The sequence below is a fragment of the Accipiter gentilis genome, chromosome 7, assembly GCF_929443795.1.
Source record: "Accipiter gentilis chromosome 7, bAccGen1.1, whole genome shotgun sequence".
NCBI lineage: Eukaryota > Metazoa > Chordata > Aves > Accipitriformes > Accipitridae > Astur > Astur gentilis.
Window position 1 is genome coordinate 17,989,323 of NC_064886.1, and position 22,391 is coordinate 18,011,713.

The 22,391-nt window shown below is 40.1% G+C and overlaps 3 protein-coding genes across 9 annotated transcripts; 2 read left to right on the forward strand and 1 right to left on the reverse strand.

The window, feature by feature from the left end:
- Nucleotides 1–245: 245 nt before the first annotated feature.
- On the reverse strand, nt 246–4,843 carry EIF2B1 (eukaryotic translation initiation factor 2B subunit alpha). Its single transcript, XM_049804462.1, is given in 11 exon segments — nt 246–644; nt 1,097–1,222; nt 1,414–1,489; nt 2,487–2,555; nt 3,475–3,587; nt 4,057–4,173; nt 4,259–4,395; nt 4,526–4,627; nt 4,701–4,748; nt 4,751–4,787; nt 4,790–4,843. Coding segments are annotated over 11 exon segments (1,035 nt in total). The 3' UTR covers nt 246–488.
- GTF2H3 (general transcription factor IIH subunit 3) lies at nt 4,787–9,427 on the forward strand. 5 transcript variants are annotated; one of them, XM_049804463.1, is made up of 13 exons: nt 4,789–4,893; nt 5,293–5,372; nt 5,746–5,855; nt 6,473–6,636; nt 6,893–6,955; nt 7,190–7,219; nt 8,032–8,060; nt 8,146–8,220; nt 8,481–8,534; nt 8,756–8,824; nt 8,951–9,086; nt 9,169–9,205; nt 9,291–9,427. In XM_049804463.1, the coding sequence occupies exons 1-13, from the start codon at nt 4,884–4,886 to the stop codon at nt 9,358–9,360; spliced, it is 927 nt and encodes a 308-aa protein (XP_049660420.1). In that variant the 5' UTR covers nt 4,789–4,883; the 3' UTR covers nt 9,361–9,427. The 5 variants fall into 5 exon arrangements, with proteins under 5 accessions (XP_049660422.1, XP_049660420.1, XP_049660421.1 ...); XM_049804464.1 differs by having other exon boundaries at nt 5,749–5,855; XM_049804465.1 differs by lacking the exon at nt 9,169–9,205 and having other exon boundaries at nt 4,787–4,893; nt 9,291–9,379.
- TCTN2 (tectonic family member 2) lies at nt 9,359–21,718 on the forward strand. 3 transcript variants are annotated; one of them, XM_049804458.1, is made up of 19 exons: nt 9,359–9,445; nt 10,566–10,679; nt 11,916–12,029; nt 12,328–12,401; nt 13,143–13,338; nt 13,592–13,692; nt 13,947–14,143; nt 14,379–14,502; nt 15,165–15,300; nt 15,998–16,063; nt 16,901–17,029; nt 17,322–17,399; nt 17,747–17,827; nt 18,183–18,294; nt 18,668–18,771; nt 19,187–19,343; nt 19,973–20,098; nt 20,602–20,690; nt 21,532–21,718. In XM_049804458.1, the coding sequence occupies exons 2-19, from the start codon at nt 10,640–10,642 to the stop codon at nt 21,645–21,647; spliced, it is 2,040 nt and encodes a 679-aa protein (XP_049660415.1). In that variant the 5' UTR covers nt 9,359–9,445; nt 10,566–10,639; the 3' UTR covers nt 21,648–21,718. The 3 variants fall into 3 exon arrangements, with proteins under 3 accessions (XP_049660415.1, XP_049660414.1, XP_049660417.1); XM_049804457.1 differs by lacking the exons at nt 9,359–9,445; nt 10,566–10,679 and adding an exon at nt 10,892–11,042; XM_049804460.1 differs by lacking the exons at nt 9,359–9,445; nt 10,566–10,679; nt 16,901–17,029 and adding an exon at nt 10,892–11,042.
- Nucleotides 21,719–22,391: the final 673 nt, after the last annotated feature.

The following is a 22,391-nucleotide window of genomic DNA, read 5'->3' on the forward strand; positions in this document are numbered from 1 at the left end:
ATGTCTTCATAAAGAGACCTGGCATCCATAAAGACATACGAACAAGCCTGCAGTTAAGAACAAAGCTAAAAGCACCACTCTTGTGTGGCGTGGCAGGAGCTGCAGGTTTCCATTAGCAGCCTTGTGTAGGTTTTAATTTTGTTTTTTTTCAGGTATGTACCACAGATCAGTAAGTAACAGCATACCTCAGAATGAGTTTGAATACACCATAAAGTATTTTCTTTTACAGTATCAAAATACTCCACCCATCTTTAAAATAATTTATTTGAGGTCCTTAGAAGCTGTAGTAACTTATGGACTTTTTTTTTTTTTTAATAGTGGTCCATCCACATGTAAGTTTTGCTTTAAAAACTCAAGGCGGCTGATAATTACATTAATCCTTACAATGTTGTTTCTTTACTGTGTCCATATAACTTGTATCATCTTCTTTGGTGACTATCACAGTTGTAAGGACTTGGAAGATGATACATCCTGTACAAAGTCCTTCGTTACAGATAGAGTTTAATAAGTTCATCACTGACAGCTGATGGAGTTAACACACCGAGGTCTGTAAACAGTAACGTAATTAGGGATGGTGATGTGTAGTCAATCCAGGGGTGCTCCTCTGTTAGATTCTGACTTGTTTTCAGAGTGTCTGCTTTGTACTAGAAGGAAATGGAGACCATTAGCTATTATACAACTGCAAGTTAAAACCTCTTTTGGGCAAGAGTGGTACTATAGTCTCAAGCAGATGTTTGTGGTAGAACTGAAGGAAGTAAGTTGCTTTAAAATGAGGCATAGGCTGATGCCACCTTGGTCTCAGCTATTTTATCTTGTGTATGAAGTACAATTTGTAGTTCTGGAGTGTATTGATTTAACTGTTTCTTGCCCTCAGCTGCTCCTGTGTCCCAAAGGAACCGCTTTAGGAACTATGTTAGTATTAAGACAAATTACGGCTGTTTGGCATGTGACTATAACATGGAGCAACTCCATATTATGTAAAGTAAGCTAGAGTAGAGAGATCCAGATGAATGAAGACATGCTTAGATGAAAATTTTTCATAGACACGTAAGTGTGCATGAAGAGGTGGCTAAGAATTAATTTGAATTTCTCTTACCTTAAACTTATCTGGGACATCCTGCTGATTTAGAGGGAAAAGTCTTACAAACTTGAAACTTTCTGCTACCACATAAAATGGCTTATTCTGAGCTTTGGCACACACAGCAATTTGATTAGTGCCAATCTGTGGAGACAGATGGAGAACAGTCAGTGCTAGCATGACATAATATTGCCCAGTTTCCAACAATAAATAGACATTTACTGGATAACATCCAAATAGAAAAGACTTTTCAGAAAGCCTTGAATTCTTCAGAGAAACCAAACTTTAAAAGTCTAGATTTTACAGAATGATGTAGTAAACTCACTACCTATTACCTTGTTAATAATGCCTCCGCTTTCAACTACGCCTTCAGCACCAACTAACACCAGGTCCACTTTCTCCATAATGTAGCTGTTCAAAGGTGGGGAAAAAATCCAAGTCTTATTCGGTAATATGACAAATGACTTGCTGAACAGAAATTAGTAATTCAAACAGTCTTTCACTTTCTGAACTAATTTTATCTACCTACGTAAGTCCACATGCATTCTTGGAGTGAGCTTTCATCTGCTTCCCTGGCAGGAATATTAAGTAACTGTATCTTCTCCAGCCATAGCTGACCTTGGCAATTGTGTAAACGCTGGAAGAAGTTGAAATCTGACTAGGAATGATACTCGGTTACAGGAACATGGGTCCCTGTGGTAAGTTAATACCTACACAGTGAAGTGTAACTGCGCCGTGATAACTTTAGCCAAATACACAGAATGCTCCTCATCTAATCCCCTTTCTTTACATCCTTCCAATGTGTTTTGTTAATTGAAAATATAAATCTAAAAAGAAAATCATCAACTAAGTGATCTGAATAGACTTAAGGTGTGAAACAGGACTTGTAGACTTGTCCACTCAAGCCACTGTCTTCCCTAGATAGAGGTGCGCTGGTAAGCAGACTGGTACATATTCTCTTGGAGGCAGTCTCTCAGACATTTTCCACTTAGGCAAGAATTGAGGTTCAGATGTATTGTAGTTCTTTCTTTTCTCATGTTTTGGACTTATACTAAGCAGTGGTAATTTAGCAAATAGCTTAAGAAACCCCAAAATGATAACACACGAAAATTAGGAAAAAAAGTTGCCTTTTTACATAGCACCTCAGTTCTTTTTTACAGATATCCCCAAGTTCTACACTTAGGTCTGACTCATTTTTTCATTCTAACACACAAACATCAAATAGTTGTTTTGTAGCAGACATACTCTCCTAATTGTGCACTTAAAAGGTATAACTTGTTTAGCTTGTTTGATGACTATGACTAAGTAACAACCTCTGTAGCTTGAACAAGCTTCTAGGAAACTTACATGTAACACTATCAAAATAAAATTGTGATGACGAATATTAAGCTTTAACGATCAGACTTACCCAACTGCAGCATCCAGAATCACAGTCACAGGAATGTTCAGCTTCCTCAGAGCTTTTGCCATTTTTTGCCTATTAAAAGAACCACGTTTGAAGCTTTATAAGGCTCTTCTTTAAAGGCAATGCTAGAAAAATATTGTCTGAAAGACTGAAACCCGTAACTGCCCATGTTCCCTTGCCTGTAGTTTTGGCTTATGATGTACCCTCTAATAGAAGATAAGTTCTTGTGTAGAAATGGAAACAAACAGGTTACAACAAACGCAACAAAAGTCAAGTCAGTTTGTTTTAGCAGTCAGGAATTACAGCTACAGAAAGATGAGTCCGTGAACTATTATTAAGATGACAGATTACCTAAACTGTTTCAGCTTTTCCATCAATAGGGTGTAAGAAACAAGAAATAAAGCATGGGATGCATTGCTAGAAGTTATTTCAGTGAAGCTGGAAAATTGTATGTATTCCACTGAGCATCTTTGATTCGAGGGAGAGACTGGTTAGCAACATGTATTATCCAGTATGTAGGATTTATTGCTTATACACAGTGTATGCTCTGAAGAGGGAAAGCTTGCTCTGCTGCTATAAGTAATTAATATATTTTATCTGGCATCTTCAAACAACATTGTTAGCGAAATGTTTTACTTTGCTATGCTTAAGATATTACTGATTATTTTAACCTACTTTTGAAGCAGACAACTAGAAATTAGTTGTCTCCCATCTCCCAAAGGAAAAGTAGGTTGCCTGGCACTGACTGAAAGTTTGCAAGCCTTTGAGGAAAACCTAGATAACACTGCAATTAGAGTATTTAGTATGGGGAATTACTTGCCAATATTGGGGTTTTTTTAACTTGTCCAGAATAATGTGATATTATTAGTGACAGTTACCATTTAAAATGCTGCTAACAAGCCTAGCAGCTTTTCTTAAGGTATGACAGATTTGATGCTAGCTGTAACTTACACTGTTAACCCAGATAAAAAACAAATTAATGAGTACTTGCCCTGCTTGATCTGGCTGTGATTCAGTAACATAAACACTGAATCGCTTCTTTGACTCAACAGCTGCTTCTAACACTCTGAGGACCACTCTTGAGTAGGCATGTGTCAATATTTGCTGTCAAAAAAACCATAATCAGGTATTACTTTTGCTGAGCTTTGGGAAACGTTTACTTTTGTAAACGGTGTCATGGCTTTTACTTCACACAACTGTCCATCAGTTGTTAAATAATAATGTATGTCACTTGTACTCTACAAATCATAGGATAGCAAACCACCTTGTAAGCCGGACATTTTGTGGCCAGCCCTGATGCAGCTAAGGGGTGATGATCTAGTACCTTAAACGCAAACTTGAAGCTGTGACTCCTCAGCGCCTCTTGGACTGCATGGAAATGGAAGTGGGGGAGGAAATGAGTCTTAACAAAACTGAGCGAAGGGTGATGTTACACCTATGTACTTGCAGAAGCCACCATCAGACAATGCTGTTGTGAACGTTAGTAAATTTCACTCCCACCCCCGCTCTGTTTTTCCATTACTGCAAGCAGCAGAGCAACAGAACGAGAGTGACCCTGCCTCGGCCTACTTACAGCACCGTCTCTGATGAAAGGATGACACAGCTTGGCGATTTTGTTCCTCGAGAGAGAGACTTTCCTCAGGAAGATCTCCCCACGCTCAATCATGATTTCTTTGCACTTGGAGTAGTCCTGCAAAGCACAGCGATGGCTGCTGCGAGGCTGGGGAGTCCCCCCAGCAGACAGCACGGCCGAGCAGGGGGACTGCCGCCCTTACCGAGTACTCCAGGGAGGTGAGGCTGATGAAGCGCAGGAAGAGCTCCCCGCCGGAGGAGACGGCCACCGAGGAGTCCACCCGAGACAGGGTGTCGATGGCGGCCAGCAGGCTGCTCCTCAGGCCCTGGATGGTCTCCCCTGCGAGGAGGCAGAGGTGCGCGGTCAGGCCAGGGCTGGGCCTCCCCCGCGCGCGCCTCGCCGTGAGGGGAGACCCGCGGCAGAGGGGAGACCTCGTCCCGCCCGGGGCCGAGGGGGGACCCGGGCCCACCTCGGTCCTGCTTGAGGAAGCCCAGCAGCACACGGATGGCGACCACGGCCGAGGCCACGTCGGGGTCGTCCCTCAGCTGCGCCCTGAAGGTCTCGATCAGGTCTGCAAGGCAACCGGGCGCGGTCAGGCCCGGCCCGGCGCTACCCCGCGCCACCCGCCCCCCGCTCCCATTTACCGTCCGTGCTCATGGCAGCGGCCGCTCCGCTCCGCTCTCCTCCCCGCCCGGCCGCCACACCGCCCGCCTCGCCTGGGCGTGGCGCCGTGCCGTCCGAGCGACGGGACCCGTTCGGATGACGTAGCGCCGTGCCGTGGCGTCATCTCCAGGCGCCGGGAGCAGCTGGCGCTGCCCACCGGCGCTATGAGCGCGGGTGAGGCGGCGGGTTCCCGGGCAGCGCGGCGGTGGCGGGAGGTGGGAGCGGCCGCCGGGGCCCAGCGGGCCTCAGCCCTGGGGCCGGCCGGGCTGCGGCCGCTCCGGCGGCCGGGTTCCTTCCGGAGGAGGCAGGAGCGGGGCCGAGAGCGGGGCTCTGGGGCGCGTCCTCGTCGCCCCCGTGCCGCCTGAGTGAAGCTCCGCCAGGCCCGTGGGGCAGCCCGCGCTGCCAGGCCGGCAGGTTCCCCGTGTTCCCGCCGCGGGCCGGGCCGGGCTCTGCCCGGCTCCTCTGAACTGCCGGGGTCCCGGGCGAGCCCCGCCGCTCGGGAGCCGTCAGCCGGTGCTGCTCGGCGTTTCGCACGGAGCTTGGAGTGACGCTGCTGTGTTGTCACTTTTTCAGATGATGAACTGAGCCTGCTGGTCATCGTCGTTGACGCCAACCCGATCTGGTGGGGAAAGAAGGCGCTAGGAGAAGCTGAGGTATGTCTTCTGGGTGTTGGTACTAGTGATGGTGATTTCTGAGGGGAATAACTGTATTTGTTGGGTTTTTTTTAATGTTAGTAAGTAGGCAACAGGTGGGGTTAGTCTTCGATTTCTGAGGTATGCTAACGTTGTCTTCTAAAATGGATGTAATGGCTATTAGAATACTCTTTTTACAATAGCTACCCAGCGTTGTGTGTTTGTCAAAGCTTTTTTTCCTAAATGCTTGCTATTAAGAAAGGAAGCTCGTTCTGTGTCTTCAAATTCAAGTTCTTTTAACTACAGTTATTTGTGAGATTTCTTCTAAATTGCTTAACTGTGTTACTGTGTTATATCTGCTTTTGTCTTTTTCTTTCTTTTTTTTTTTTTTTAGCAGTTCACCCTGTCAAAATGCATTGATGCAGTGATGGTGCTGGGAAATTCACACTTATTTATGAATCGCACCAACAGACTTGCTGTAATAGCAAGTCACACACAAGAAAGGTATAGCTGCTTCTTAACAGTGTAAATGTTTAAAGTGCACTTTCTTATATCTGTGTCCTGATTTTCTTGTTGGACTGAAGTATATAATTGAAACCAGGTTTAAATGCATAACGTATCATTGTCTTAAAAAGAGAAATCAACTAAAACAGTGTAGGAAAGAAATAATCTTAGTGCCTTACACAAAGCAACAAAAAGGCTTTTAAGGCAGAAGGGAGGTTTAAACAGACTTTTACTTAAAAATATATGGAGAGAGGGAGAGAGAAGATGGTAGAGATGCAGCAAGCAGGACAATGCAAGTGGCAGAAGTTTCCTGTTTAGTGGATATTTTTCCCCCAGATATTTGTGAGTCTCAGGATCTACCCCTACATGCAGGCAGTTCTCTTAAGAGATGTCTTGAAAGGAGGGAGGTAAATGTGCATTTTACTCCATTTTGAGTTTGAAAATTGCCTGCCTTATGTAGTGTCTTTAATGTCTTAAATTTAATTTAAGTATTAAGTATTTAAATTATTTGAAATTATACTTCAGAGCATGGCTGTCTACAGCTGAGTAGTTTATGGCATTTTTTTCTTACAAGATTGAAGACAAAGCATGAATACTTTGTTTTTCCTCTGTTTCAGCCGTTTCTTGTACCCTGGGAAGCGCTGGGCTTTTGCCGATCCATTTGGAGATGGTGGTAGTTCCATGGAATCTAATTGCTCTGGCAGCAAGGATGGAAAATATGAATTGTTAACAGCAATAAATGATGCGATTGCAGAAGAGATTAAAGACCTCATGACAAAAAGTAAGGAGAAGAAAATTCTAGGCTTAATATGCAGAATTGCAAAACACCTGGACTCTCAAGGAGTTGTAGGAATTTCCTTTATTTTGATCATGTGAATTTTAGTATGTTTAAAGTAGATGAGTTTATTATAGTTGACACTTCAGGCCTCTGCACTAATACTATTTGCCAAAGATAAAACTTGTAGTATTTGGTATGGTGATGTTCAGCAACTGTTTTATATATAAAAGTAACTTTTGCAGCTTCTCTTTTATTGCAGCTGACATGAGGGGCCAGCAAACAGAAACTCTGTTAGCAGGATCACTTGCTAAAGCACTTTGCTGTATCCTTTTGATGACAGAATCTTCAAAGTGTTTATTTTAAGACTGTTTCTTATAATATTAATTAAGATTTACTATTCCTGTTCTGTAATAATACTCAAAACTGAAACGTTTGCCTAATAACTGTGGGTCATGCTTATTAAAATGTGTGTTGGCTAAGGTGGTGAATACGTGGTATGGATACTGGAGTTATTTCCAAGAACAGAATGTAGATTCCTTAATGTCAGCTAATGTAGATATCAACAAGATGGGCAAAGAGGTAAAAGGTAACGCCTCTTCTCCTGTTTTGAATACTTAAATATTTGAATTGGAATAACAGATAAAAATGCATATGTACATACAAATATCCATATGTTTTGACACACCCCTATTTCCAAAATCGGGGTGGTAATAGGTACAGGTTTATCCCAATTATTTGAAGTTGCCCAGTTTAAACTAGGTCTGGGTGACAATTAAAAGTAAAGGACTTGATCATTAGTCCATATTCTTACTCTGATTTTCTGTTGAATGCAAGTGCAATGAGTAAAACTGAAACTGGCATATCCTTAGAACAACTGGAGGTTGAAAGTCACAAAATGCACAAATCTTCCAAAGGGACCACCTGCAGAGCTGTGATGATAGTTGACTTTCTTACTCCGTTTTGGTCTTCCTCTTGTGACTTCTATAATCAGGAAAAGTGCTATTTGTGCAAATAGTTTTGCAAGGAGCATGTTGGACTAGAATCAGCTATACATTTCAGATTACTTTGATCAATGAGAAATACCATATAAGTTGAGATATGTGTTTCAACCAGTGAGTTGGTAATGAACAGCTTTGAACATTTCTTTCCTGATGAACATCAAACTGCTTTTGGACAATAAATTAAATGGGTCTGCTTTCATAACACATCTGAATTAGTCCACAGGTGCTTGTCACTGGGACTGTAAAATAGTTTCATATACATATTTTAACTGAGATGTTAGACCTAAAGTCTTGGATGTTAGATATCTGAGATGTTAGATGCTGCAGAATTAAAAAGGCAAACTACAGGCGATAGAAACAATGTGCTCATGCATTTCTTTTTCTTTTTAATACTTAGCCAATCAAGAAATGAAATCAAGGATTTTGGTAAGAACTTTTGCTGACAGTTTTCTTTTAGTCTTGAAATCCACTGATATTATGTAGGCTAACAAGTTTGAATTGTTTTATTTAGGTCATAAAAGCAGCAGAAGACAGTGCATTGCAATATATGAATTTCATGAATGTGATCTTTGCGGCACAGAAACAGGTGAAGCTGACATTTTTTTCATATTATATTATTTTTTATTAATGTGCAAAGATAAGAAAATTGTTCATTTCTCTTATGATAATGTTCTGATCCAGTGAAAGAGCTTCCCTATGTCTGTGGTGGTCCTGCAGCTGTAAAAGCATGTGCATTTATATGTGGACTGTATTTATAGCAGAAACAGGTCATGACAGTAACACTGCTGAGGCTAAATTGGTCCTAGCTGAATTTGTTTTTCATGTGTTTCATCTCTTTTCTTGCAGAGTATTTTGATTGATGCCTGTGTCTTGGACTCTGATTCAGGTCTTCTGCAACAGGTACAGACTTCCTATTCTTGTTTGCTGTTTACATTTATTTGTAGATACTTGATGCTAGATAGTTTGACTGTCATCTTTCCTTTGTTTCAAGAGTGGGTGTGGAAATATGTTCAGTGAATCTGATAGTTCCAACATGCAGGCCTTGTGCAGGATGTAGGTATTTTAAATATCCTGTTAATCTCAAAAAACATAACCATCTGATCATGCTCTCTGCTTTCCAGGCTTGTGACATTACGGGTGGCATATATTTGAAAGTGCCCCACATGCCATCCCTTCTGCAGTATTTGTTGGTAAGTCATTTAAAAAACACTTCAGTGTTTTTCCTATATCACATGTGAAATCTTACTGACTTTATTGACAAGGTAGTACAGCAGTACCATTCCAATTTGCAAAATATTTTTTCTCTGTTTGTGCAGTGGGTATTTCTTCCTGATCAAGAGCAAAGATCACAGCTTGTCCTTCCACCTCCTATTCATGTTGACTACAGAGCTGCATGCTTCTGTCATCGAAATCTCATTGAAATTGGTTACGTGTGCTCTGTGTGCTTGTCAAGTAAGTTTATAAATATGTAAGAGTCTGATTTCTTACATTCAAATGAACTATTTTAGTGAAAGCCAATTCTTTTATTTTCCAGTATTCTGCAACTTCAGTCCTATTTGTAGTACATGCGAGTAAGTGTTTCTTCTTGTTTCAAGGGTGGGTGTGGAAATATGTTCAGTGTATCTGACAGTTCCTTTTTTGTGGTTTTTGTTTCAGGACTGCTTTCAAAATATCATTGCCACCTGTCATGAAAGCTAAGAAGAAGAAATTAAAGTTAGCTGTGTAACAACATTATGTAAATACACCATTACCTCCTCCAGTAATTCCATGAAATGGAACATACTTGAGAAATTGATGGCACTTTTTATTGGGTATGGAAGAGAACTGTATGCAGTGTTACTACTTGTTTCGTAAGGGATAAATATTTAAATCGTATGTCTTCTACACAGCCCTTTAAGTAACAAATCACTGTATTACCATGTAACCTGTGCTGTTTTAAATATTAATTCTTAATTGTGAGAGGAACCAGAAGTTACAGCCTGTTAAGAGACGCACCCTGCGAAGTAGAAGGTATTCTGGCCACTGCAAAGTTTCACACCTCCAAGTTATTTTTAAAGACAAGAAAGCTCTGATTCTTTTTGTATGTTGGTGTAAAGGTAAGAATGACCATTTCACTGGTGTGCAGGATCAGAACCTTAGTGCTATGTTATTCAGGGACTTCCAACTTCTTGCTAGCTTTTGCTAGCAATTTTTAGACTGAAACAGCATTAGTTTCGAAATAAATGAGCCAACGTTTTCAAGATGGCTTAGAACCCATCTTTTTTTTTTTTTTTAAAAAAAAAACATGCTAATTGCCCTGCATGTGCACTCATATTGTATTCCTTTGACTGAACTGTCTTTGTGGTATTTCTTTCTTGATTGGATATCTCTTCATTCATGAGTAAAAAGACCACCTTTGTTTAAAGTAAATGCAGATTAGCTGGTTAGTCTTTAAAGTTATATTTTGAAACTGGAAAACAAAAAATGTAATTCTGTGTGACAGCAGGCACACGTCTTTTTTAGTATGTGGTTTTACGTCTGGCAGTGGACGAGTAAAAATGAAGGCTTTGGATTAGTGCTTTTTATGGCAGAACATGAGGATATGCTGTGTGCTTCTGAACATGGCTTTCACTTAGACAAATAATCACCCCTTTTAAAAAGTAACTGTATAGTTTGTTTTTTTAACCTGCTGCTAGTAACCGATGTTTTCCCGAAAGGAATGCAGAGAGTAATTGTTTCCTACATAGAAAAAGACTTAATTTTTTCCCCAAGGCTGATACAGGAATTTGTCATGTCTTGATACTTGCATCAGGTTTTTGTCCATGTAACAGCTATAGTGCCAGTCTTCTGCTGGCTTGTTTGTCAAAAGCTGTTTTGTTTGATGGCCGTATTTATAATTTACTTTGTATAAAACCTTTGTAATAAAACCTGTTCTTTTTCAAATGTGGCTAGATATTGGTATAATAACAGATGTTTTTACGGGTGAGCTACACGGTTGCCTTGGAATGTCACTGTGTTGGCAGTAGATGAAGAGCCCGGTGGCGGACGTGGTCTGCCTGGAGTTAGGTGAGATAGGGACAGACGTGCCTGGGCTGTCTTGGTGGCTCCTGCTTTCAGCTGTGCGATTGCCACCGTGAGGAGGAGGAAGACGTGAGGCAGCCCAGCCGGGCTGTGCGACCGGACGGCGGGCCCCGCCGCCTGCCTGCGCTCCCCGCTCCGCCTTCCCCGTGAGGCGGCCGCGCCGCCCGCAGCGCTTCCCGCCCCTTCCCGTTGCCATGGCGCCGCGCTGTTGCTGCAAGATGGCGGGCGGGCGGGCGGCTGCTGGCTCCGCGGCGCGGCCCTCCTTAGACGCCATGGAGGCTGCTTTCCTCGGGGTGCTGCTGCTGCTGCTGGCGGCACCCTGCCCCGGGCAGCGGGCTTGGGACCCCGGTGGGTGGAGGGCGTCAGGGGCCGCCGTGAATGGCAGCCTCCGGGTGGGCGAGGGATCTGCTGAGGGAAGGGAGGCCAAAAGGGCGGCCGCGGGTGTGGGGAAAGGGGGGTCGGTCTGCGGCGGGGCCTTTCCTGACTGGCGGACGGCGGGGTCTGCCCGGGTGGGCATGAGGGGAGGCCACGGAGGCCCCGAGGAGTCCCTAGGGACTAGGAGGTCGGGGGCCTGTGGTGCCCCAGCCCCAACCCGAAGGTGCTGGTCCTGGAGTTTTCTGCCACTGCTTAGCATTGGGGGAGACTCGGTGAGGGAAAGGTGCAGCTGCTTCTGTTGGACTTTCCAACCTTGGTGAAGTCTGTAAAGGAAATTCTAGTGAAACTCCCAAGTTGGAGCCGTAAACTTGAAAGTACATCTGCATGCTGAGGGCAGTAGTCTGCAATTGCTGGATCGGAGGTAGTGGTACGCCCCTGATAACCTGTCATGGCCACAGTAAATTAAAAAGTGTAAACTGGAGTTGGCAAGAAGTGCTAAATATGTTGTTGCCTGACCTGTGTAGTATCTGCATGGGCTAGTAAGTACTGCAGTCTCCTGCCTTAATGTTACACTACTGTGTGTACTACTTAGTACGCTTACTGAGCATCTTGACAAATGGAAATGCGTGGTATAGAAAACTGTGGTGAATCCACCACTCTAGCACTTTGCAAGAATGTAAATGCAATCCTGTACTAGGCATCACAAAATATTTTTGTTCTATTTGTGAGAATTTAAAGTATAGGAAGGTAAGAATCTAGCCCAAGCATAAGACCCAAATATGTCTTACAGATGTTACCTTTTTCAGTTAGTGTGTGTTAAGACTTGTTTCTTTCTTTCTTTTTTAGTCTTTCAGCCTTCATTTATCCATATGTCAGGGTCCACAGTAAATTCGTTTTTTCTGGGAAATTCTTCAGGAGTTAATTTTTCTGTAATTTTAAGTCCTATAGATGAAGAGACAGGTAAGAACACTTCACTTTCCCCCTCTTCCCCCTGAGTAGTATGTAAATAAATATGTTTGAATTATTAATATTTTTTGACACTAAAAGTACTGGAGAAATGGCAATGCACTTCATTTAGTGCTTCAATAGTTAGTGAAATAGGAACTCCAAAGGACTTCTGCTGATTAGGCCCTTTAGTCCTTTGTTGACTCCTTGTCAGCTGGGCCTGAGGGTGTGCTTACTTGAAGGCACAAGAGAGGTTTAAATATACTTCTTATTTTCTAGTCTAAGTGACAGTGGAATTTTTATTTTGATATAGGAAAATTGCAGCTTGCAAATTGCAGTGGAAGTAAAAGAGCTGGTGATTGGAATTTGAATGTAACTCCTGGTATGGTATGTAAAATACTGAAAATGGGAAGGATTGAACTGTCATATGTTAAAGGCTAATGAAATGCTAGCAAAATGTTAATGTACTAACAGACCAGTTTGTCTTGCCCTTGCCTTTTTTCCTTGATATATCCCTTTGAATGGATGCCCTTGCTGGAGTTTGCTGAGATGCAGATTTGATGCTCATTCCTTGTTGTCTTCCTCCTCTCCAGAATTGCCTGTACTTCCTGGCTGGCTGTAGCATTTGAGACAGTTTCAGATCTGCTGGAAGGAGCTAATAGAAATAAAAAAGTAGTAGTTTCATACAGCCTGAGCTCTGGAACATCTATATTGGACTTGCCTTCAGTGTTATGTTATACATAATTCCTTAGGGGTCTTAGCAACTCTGCAGTCATTATAGTTTTCAACTGAAGGTAGCTGTAAAAACTGAAATTCACTTTTCAGTATTTGTTCTTTTCTTTAGAATTGTGTGTGTGATTTGTGAGGTAACTTAATCTGTGTGCATGCCTTAAAAAGGTCTGTGGACAGTTCATATCCTCACTGTATTTGCGTATCTCAGTAGCAAACTCTTTGTCATTCCACTCTCAACAAATGTCCGATTTTATAGAGGAAGAATATTATTGTATTGTAGTGCTGACAAAACACAGTGGTACTGAAACTTGTCTTTCAAAAGCTGATGAGTGGTATAAATAAGAGTAATCTAATACAAGCCATCAAAGCTGTCAAACTTTATTTTGCGTTTTTCAGAACACTTCCAAAGTGACTGTAAGCTTGACTAGAAATCTGCAGTTGTGTTTGCCAAATGTCACTGACTGCTGCACAGCATCTCTCTGTGTGGTTGAAACACTTCAGGTTTTAGCTTGCCGTGATTCAGTGATGTTGGCGCATCTCCTGATTCAAGCTGAAATATATGCCAACTCTTCCTTTACAGGAAATGTGTCAGGTAAGTGTTTAGGTATGCTAAAGAAGAAATGGCATTTTGTCTGTTCTTTTCCTCCATATATGAAAAAATAAAAATTGGGATTTGGGCAGCAATAAGAGATACTGTATAATCATTCATGGAATTTAACAAAAGGTTTGTACACTTTTGGAATAAACTGCAATGCCTGTGGTCTGTTTATTTGGATTCCAGTCCATTTAATCTGATTTTTATCTTTCTTTTTTTTAAATTATTTTTTTTTTTAATTCTTTTACAGAAAATGCAACTATCATCCCAAACCAGGTGTTTCAGCCCTTGGGCTCTTGTCCTTGTGACTTGACAGCTGGAGCATGTGACGTTCGTTGTTGCTGTGATCCGGTACTTATTTCCTATTAAACTTTGATTAAGTGTTTTCAAATTTTCTAGGCTCTTCCTATTGTCTGGATGGAGATAAAGGTACTGAATGCTTCAGGCTAGATGGGGCTAGAGGGCTTGTTTGGATTTTCCAGTATTTCTAATAGTAAATATGACCTCTCTCTACAAGATTGGTTTGATTTACTTGTAAGTATGGCTGTAGTGCCTATGGTAATGCGATTACTGTGCAACAAAGTGACCATTCTTTTCCCTTGCAGGAGTGTACACCAGACTTGAAGCAGTTATTCAATGAATCGTGTTTCACTGGGGTGTTTGGTGGGGATGTAAACCCATCTTTTGATCAGCTGTGCTCTTCTCAGTCAATGGAATATACCCCTGATTGGTTTCCCTTCCTTTGTGTACAGTCTTCTCTTAACAACACACCATTTCTTGGCTACTTTTACCATGGCTCTACGTAAGTCTTAAGAAAATTTATTTTCTCACACACACATTAGGTGTACTACCAAAAATATAACCTGTTTTTTATAATGAAAGTTATTTTGAAATTGGAATTTTAGTGTGTGAACTCTAAATGCAAATGGAGAAATGTCATTGGTTCTGTATGAGAACATGGGACATGAAAGCAAATGTATAATTATTTGTTTGAGGTAGAGAGTAAAGAACTTTTTAATTTTTAAACTCATTTGCAGTTCTACACCCAAAGTTCCTTCATTTAAGATCCCTTTACAAACTTCTCCTGGGAAACTTTTCACTGGTTACGGACAAGGAGATCCAATTATGACAGAAGAAAATGAGTATTTTACCATCCCCCAGGTAATCTTTTTGTGTTTAGGAGCTTTTGATTCCTCTTGGTTTGTTTGATACTCTCTGTATATCACACTCTTTATGGCTTTGTAACCAGATTCTGAAACTTGCTGTCGTGAAGTGGTAGAATATGTTTTTCACCAAAAAGAAAAAAAAAAGGCACAAAATTCTTATTAAAAGCAAACATTATCCTTCCTGATCCCCCTGTCCATCCCTCCAAATGGAAATGTCTTAATTATTTCAAGAAGTAAAAGCAAGCTTGGCAACCCAGTTAATAGTTTATGACTTGTCATGTTTCTATGTTTTTTGGTTTGCCTGCTGTATTACCGAGTACTATAGTTGGTTTCCCCTTTGAATCTTAGTTATCTGGTTGTACTTTTTTCAAATTCCTTTTGCATTTTAGAGAGACTTGTTTGTTATAATTATTTTGACAAATTAAGACGAAGCTATACTGTATATTGAAACTATTTCTAAAGCTGTGCTTTTAAAATTTTAACCTCTCTCTTGCCACAGCTTGACGTATTATGATAACATTAGATTACTTGTTTGTCAAAGTGTCATATATGGCTGTAGTACACACTTGGAGCATTTCAGTAATGAATAGTCTTCAAATGAAAATCAAGGGGCTAGAAAAGAGTCCAACATCCTTATTTCTGTTGAACCACCTGCAGCGATCCATGGCTGGACAGTGTGTTGGAAATGCCCCTGTAGCGTACCTCCAGAACTTTGATGTCAAATGCCTTACCAATCTAGCATCTTACAGGGAAGGACTGCCCCATGACGTCCGGATAAACAGTGGTACTGGAGGTATGCTGCAAAAAACCCTAACAGGAATGTGTCTTATGTTTCTCAGAGCTGCTAGAACAGAGCAAACCTGAGGGTTGTTGACGGGTAGTAGCTACATGTAATATCTTTGTTATCGGTGGCTGTAGTTCAGCGTTTGGGGATGTTCTATTCCTGTTTCTGATGACCTCCTAGCAAGTGTCCCACTATTTCCCAAGACTTAGGATATAAGAAATAGTGGGATTGGCCTTTGTTTCCAATTTATCTGTTTCTGGTGACTCATACTGGTTATGGCTACACATGACAGAACAGCATCTCTTGCATTATTTTCAGACTGTTGCAGAGCCCTTTTTCTGTCAAGAGGGTGCAGTATCATCATTTTAGAATTAGTGAGAAATGGTTACTTTCTGCATTACAAAAGCATATACTTAGGAAGTGTCGTTCTGGAGTTCGAGGTTATATGATTACCAGCATGAAGATAATTTATTTTGCACTCCATAATTGTCTAATTTTGTTCGTCTATATTACCTTTGTAAGACCCAGAGATAACTAGCTATGCTCTCAAAATACATAAACAGTTTGGTCCTTTACCAAAATTAATTTTCCAAATAATTTTCTACTCAATTTTCTTAACAACAAGGGTTGCACCTTGGATGTGAAAACAGTATGTCTGTCTCTCTTACTAGTCAGGATTACTGCAGTGTTTGTTTTTCATTCTCAGACTTCATCCAACAAAATGTCATCTATAGGACCATCACCGACATGGGCAAATTCATCACTGGAAGTGGTATGTCGCTTCCATTTAATAAATATGTTTCTTACCTAACCTGGACTATATAAGAAATATATTATTTTGATGCCTAAAATGTTTACCTGCTGCAATCCTTAGGAAGGATCTTGTATGTTATCTAATTCTCAAAAAGTAAACTGTTCAGCTTACTACAAAGCAGAAAGTATTTAATTTACCCCAACTTCATTTAAAGTTGGTCAAGAAATTAGGTCCCTTAGCTTCCGTTAAAAGTAATTTTTGAGAAGAAAAAAACAATAATAAAGATACAAAGAACGCTTTAAAAAAACCTTCAATATGAGCATGGAAGTGGGGTGAGATGGGCAGACTGTGAACAGATGTGTATGTCTCTGTTCTGTAATCTCTTGTTCCTTTTTAAGGCCTTTTTGAGCCAATGAAGCAGTTACTTGATGTAGAACAGTGGTTCCCAGCCAGTGGGAAGATAATGCAGCACAAATGAAGCTAATGGAATCCAAGCTAATGTGTTTTTCTGGGCAGTGGTGGCTCTCTGGGAGGGATGAGATGAGAGCAGAGGGAGTCCTGAATCCACAGAAGTCTACCAGCTGGTGATGTCCAGTGCTGGGTTCTGCTGGAGAGGTTTAGCTACAAAAAGACCTGGAACCACTGATATTGAAGTATTGATAAGTTAGGGCATTGTATTGTCACACTGTCCTAATGAGATGGGACTTAAACAAGTGAAATAAATTCTCAAGAAGATGAATGTTATAATTTCCAGAATTTTGCCAAAGTTTTTTAATGTGTTCTTTTTCAGCTACAGAAACATAGCTTTCTCATTAGCAGTGCTTTTCATTTTGGCCTTTTTATTTCTTCTGCCAGAAAGCCTTCATACTGCTGAGATTCTATGCCAAAATGTAACTTTTGCAGAGCATTATACGTTCATTTGGAAAGGCAAGAGCATAGAGCGAATAAATGTCACAGTCTTCCTTGGAAGTTTGTGTGATGGAGGTATGATGAAATTTCTTTTACGATTTTTTTATTTACTTTTTTTTCTTCAGCATGGAAATTCTGTGATAGAATCTCTTATTTACTAATACTTCTTAAAAATAATTTCCCCTGGACTCTAGGAAGAAAATTTATGGGGCTGATTTCCATTAATTTGTATTAGTTTGAATCTTCTGTTACTAATGAAGAATGGAAGTTTGTATTCTACATAGAGCATACCTTTTCCTAATTTACAGCATACTTTTTGCTGATTTACTTCTTTAAAAGTAAAGTCATATTTTTTCTCTTTTACCAGAAATACTGACGCAGAGATTCACAGTCAAATTTCTAAGTTTAAAGAGTACTAATGCAGCAGAACTGTTTGGGAATCCAGGTACTAATACTTTACTTTGCCTCTTAAAAGTGAAAAGAAAAAAAAATTTCATACGGTACAGATTATTATCAGTGACTACTCTTTCATACTATCAGTGACTGATCTCTTTCATACTTCCTCGTGTTGCTAGCCTCCACCTTCCTGTCTTAATGCACTGCCCATTGTAATAGCAGTGGTTGGTTCTTAGGCTTTTGTTGTATAGATATTGATTATTTAAAGTGGGGGTATTCCTACTGTAATGGAAATGTCTGTTCATTTACTATAAGATTGATGACGTTTATTGTTAAAACAATGCTAATGCTTATAGATTCTTATACAATGTTAATGATTTACCCTTCTATGTTTAGGTTATCAAGTTGGAAAACCAGTGAGAGCTGCAAATATGAATGCTTCTGATACTTTTGGAAGCCTAAACATTTGGCAGCCAGGTACTGGCTTGTGAGGTTGCAGCTTCAACTGTAGTTAATGCTAAAATGTTGGTGGTTTTTGTGGGGTTTTTTGTTTGGTTGGGGTTTTTTTTGTATTTTTTTAAACATATTTTAGTTAAGAATCTCTGCCAAATTTTGCTTTTCTAGACTATTCCCTAGACTTTTGTTCAAACTTCAGTGAGTAAACCTCTAATGCTTTCTTGGAAAATTTAACTTGAATGGACTTGTATCTATTTTTTTAACTATACCACTTGGTGTTTTGCATTCTAATTTTTTATATTTTTGCACAAAATTGAAAGCTAGAGATCAAAAGGTTGATATAGGAAATCTCAAGTAAGATGTTTTCATTTCATAGCTGGCAGAGGTTTATGTGTGTCGGCAACTTATACACCGGTTTTATTCGGACTAGATTCATTCTCTGGGTGCATTTTAGAAGTTGGTATTAATGAAGACTGCAGCCTTTTAAGGTGAGCTACATAGGTTGAATTGTTTTTCCCTGCATCCCTCTTGCTTATTAAACGATTCTCCACAAGTGCCTACTATCGGCACTGTTATGTTCTTTTTAAATGTTGATGTATGCATTTCAGCTTTCTGTGGTTGATAGTGTCATTTTTTTTTAAAAGGGAAATTATAATAATGGTTTCACTTGCTCTCTCTGTATTCAAATGAGGATTATGTTGGGGTGGAATCCTTTGCCATTGCTTCCCTTCAACAGATAACTCAATAGTTCAATTTTGTTTTTGTTGAGTGATAACATCAGGTCAGGAAATAATATTGCAATCCAGAATGGTAGACAGTACAGATTTACTTTTTGTGTAATCTTACATTCTTATTTTGCAGAGGAAATGTAACTGAGAAACTGAATTCATTAATACAAGCTACTCACATTGGAAAGAGGGACAATTCAAGTTACAGTGATCTAAATGAGTGGGTGGAAATTATACGTAAGTGAGGTTTATGGTGTTGTTTGTAGTCTAAATATGCCCATATGATGAATGGAGCATCTCAAAATGAAACCAAAATGTCATTTCAAATGCCTAAAGATACTGATCTGTGTATCTGGATCCATCCATCCATATATGTGTACACACATGCATATAACTCAATATGTACCTGGATGCTGCACTAACATGTATTTTACTGTCAGCCTGCACACATATGACTTGGTATTTTAGTTCTCTGTTGATAAAGTACTTCTTTTCTTTATGTGTATTTTACATAGAGAAAACGTTTTTTTTTTTTCTGTGTTCCTGTGTGACAGTTACCAGTATTTCACTGCACTGTGACAATAATATAACTCTAGAAAAGATAATGTTTTCCATAATATTTCCATTTAAATAACTCTGTTCTCCTTCATAGGTCTTGATCCAGTTAATTCTGATACCAATGTGAGCACTGGAAGCTTAAAAGGCATTTGTCCAGATATTCCTGCAAATCTGAATATTCGCATAATCTTTGCTGATGTGGGTGCAGTACAAGGGATTCCCCAGCAAGAGATTCTTGCTGTGCAGATCAGGTAGAGAGAGTTGTGTCTTGGCTATCTGACAAATAAATGTTTCCTTTTGAGACTTGCTTATGTAACATATCCAGATTAAATTTTACAAACAAAGATGTTATTTTGTTATTTCTAATTTTTTACATGCCTTTTATTTGTGCAACGCAAATTCCTTTGATCACAACCAGGTTTGCCTAAAAAAACCCTAATGGTTAAAAGTAGACAATCTTTCTACTTCACTGAAATATCAAATAAAATCTATGATGCTGCCAGTAGTAGGTATATGCAGGGCATTCCATCAGAAGAATGTTTTATTTTCTTATCATGTAGTGGAAGTGATAACATTGTCCTGTGTTCTGGCTTACCCCAATGTAGAGCTCTAGTTGAGAGCTGTGGTAAATGCTTTATTCTTTCCTGAAACAGGGGATTTCCACTCTTTTTTTCCCAAGTCAATCCCAATCAAATACATGGGATTCTGTTCCACTTTACCTCATTTCCAGAGTTTGCAAGTTCTCTCCCTGCATGGTGTTAAAAATCCAGAGATCATCAACCTCCTCCTAAATACTGTGTATTTTATCCTTTCATAGTTATTTTTAGGCTCTAAATTTCCATTTACAGCCGTCAAGTAATAGTTATGCATATTCTTACAGTTACTCAACAGTCATATGGCAATTCCAGTGTGGGCTTATCTGTGAAAACAGCATCAGCTTTCTTCCCATCACTGCTTCTGTTCAGTTTATTAAAGTGCCAGCTCAGCCACCCATTCCAATGACAAGGTAATTTTTGTAAAAAAGTTGATATTTCACATTATGTTAAGCAGATGTAATGTGAATAGTGTTGATCAAAAGGTTACTTTAGTTTGGTGCAGTACAGAGCAAGAAGGCCTGGTTCAATTACTGAGTAACAAGTCTGTTAGTGACAATGTTCCCCAGGAGCATGAAGAACAGGAAGGCCTATAAATTACCCTGCAAAGTTGTCATTTGGTTTTGGCCGAAAAGCTTCTGTGTCATTTACTTGAGTGGATAAGGGGTGCTGAGTGAGGCTCCCAAACTATCCATTATCTGAAAATGTTTATCACAAATGACAGAAACAGAGTAAGAGGGGAGGCTTCTGTTATTATTAGACAAGAAAGTCGTAAGAGATTAACGAGAAGCTTGTGGTTTAGTTTTGTTTTTTCCTGTAATCTGGACACCTTTTCACTCTGTTTTCTACTTGTGCTGGTGTTCTGGTACTATAGTTAATAAAGCTGGTTTGTTTTTTTTGTTTTTTTCCCCCCCAGATTTCAGATTAATTATACAGAATTCGACTGCAATCGAAATGATGTATGCTGGCCACAACTTTTTTATCCATTGACACGGTTTTATACAGGTAAAAATAATAAGCAATGTGGAATGCCATGAACTGGCCATACTTTGAAACATTGTTAGGTGTGTGGAGTTTAGTCTGAAAGAATGCTTTGTAGTAGGGAATTAAAATTTCTCTTTTAGAAAGCATGGTCCAAAAAGTCTGTTTAATTTTTTGCTTGATAATGCATTGATTTCTTAGACTAGTGGAAAAAATAATTACTAGGAGTCCTTTCTCAATAAGATTGAAATTTTGTGAGTATCTATTTGGCAGAGAGAGATTCTTTTTCACTCCCCCGTATAGTTTGGAGGGAGGTATGCTTTCTGTAGCAAAGGAGAATATATTGCTTTATGATAACTGTTGTGTTTTCCATTTCCTACTGTAATTGTAGGATTGTCAGTGTGTGTCATTGCCCTTGAAGGGTAGAGGGGACACTTTATTTCTCACTTTGCCAGTATATGTTTTTCAGTCAGCCCACATGAGTTCCAGTAAGAATTTGCCATGTTGGTAAGACAGTTGCTTTTAAAATTTCCTCTGTGTAAATCTGTGGTGGATAACATTTCGTGGGAGACTCTGTAGGTTAAATGTCTGGCACTTCAAAGGGCATCAAGGCACTCGGACTCTGTGCCGAGAACTGCATGGACAGAGGCAACTGCCCGTGTTTATTATCTGCACAACTTCAGGGACTAAAGTTACGCGAAGTACAAAGTTTCCTAAATATGAAGCATCTTGATTTGTGCTCTGTTATTTTATTCAGGCTATGTATATGCTTTAATCTGTATCTTTTGGGTTGTTGTCTGAACTAAAATTAGGCTCTCATATGCTTATACTTTTTTTTTCTTCCTTTTTTTTTTTTTTTTTGCAGGAGAACCGTATGCCCAGTGTCTTGCAAAAGGCCTGTCATTGGCATTTCTTGTTTTACTTGCAGCAATTATGAGTAACCCTTGGTTTTCTAAATTATGGAGTAGTTTCTTGGTTTAAAAACGTTGATGTAAAGAGAACCACTTTTGTTAATATGTTAAGTACTTTGCAGTAAAACTTATGGATAAATATTCTTGGATTTTGTAGACATTTTGTATAAACATTTAAAGATACATCAAATTAATAGTCTTATGGCATACAGAAAATGGTTGTGTTCTTTAACAACAAAAAGCAACAGAAGTATTTTTAAGCACTGCGCTTGTAGCAGCAGGAGTGCAGAGTTGACTTCAACAGGGTGAGCTCTGCCTGAGGGGCTGCTCAGGGGCCAGTCCAGCCCAGAGACTACAAGGCGGTCGGGGTGGCCCTCACGGATGGGCTGCTGTCCTGTCAGGCTTGTTCTCCTCTCCCGGTGTAGCGGGTCAAGGCGGCAGTTCCTTTCCGTGGTGAACCCCTCACGCCCACCTGTTTGTTGGAGCAGTGGACGAATTATTCACTCTTCTGAAAAGTATTAATGCTTCAGGTGTTTTCATGCATTGGTCTGTAATTGTCTTTTCCAGTTAACTCTCTGTGTGGACCTGTACCTTCTCGGGGCTACACAGGGTACAGAGAAACATTTACAACCGATCTTCTTCAACTGATCGAGTATGACGTTCCGCTTGGGATTCTCCTGTGGGTCGGCTCTTACAGTCCTCTCAGTGATGTATTTTCTCCTTTACGTCCTTCCACAGGGCAGCCTTGCCCGGGCTGAATCCGTGACTGCCAGCGTGCTGTTTTCCCTCCCATTTTTCGGGTTCGCCGTGGGTG

Bases quoted from the DNA above. Each gene is read 5' to 3' on its own strand.
- GTF2H3 (XM_049804463.1), top strand. The intron at 6,637-6,892 runs GTAAGGAGAAGA...CTTTTATTGCAG, and splicing joins TAAAGACCTCATGACAAAAA to CTGACATGAGGGGCCAGCAA. The intron at 9,206-9,290 runs GTAAGTGTTTCT...TTTTTGTTTCAG, and splicing joins CCTATTTGTAGTACATGCGA to GACTGCTTTCAAAATATCAT.
- TCTN2 (XM_049804457.1), top strand. From the start codon at position 10,913: ATGGCGGGCGGGCGGGCGGCTGCTGGCTCCGCGGCGCGGCCCTCCTTA. The intron at 12,402-13,142 runs GTATGTAAAATA...TGCGTTTTTCAG, and splicing joins TGAATGTAACTCCTGGTATG to AACACTTCCAAAGTGACTGT. The intron at 15,301-15,997 runs GTATGCTGCAAA...TTTCATTCTCAG, and splicing joins GATAAACAGTGGTACTGGAG to ACTTCATCCAACAAAATGTC.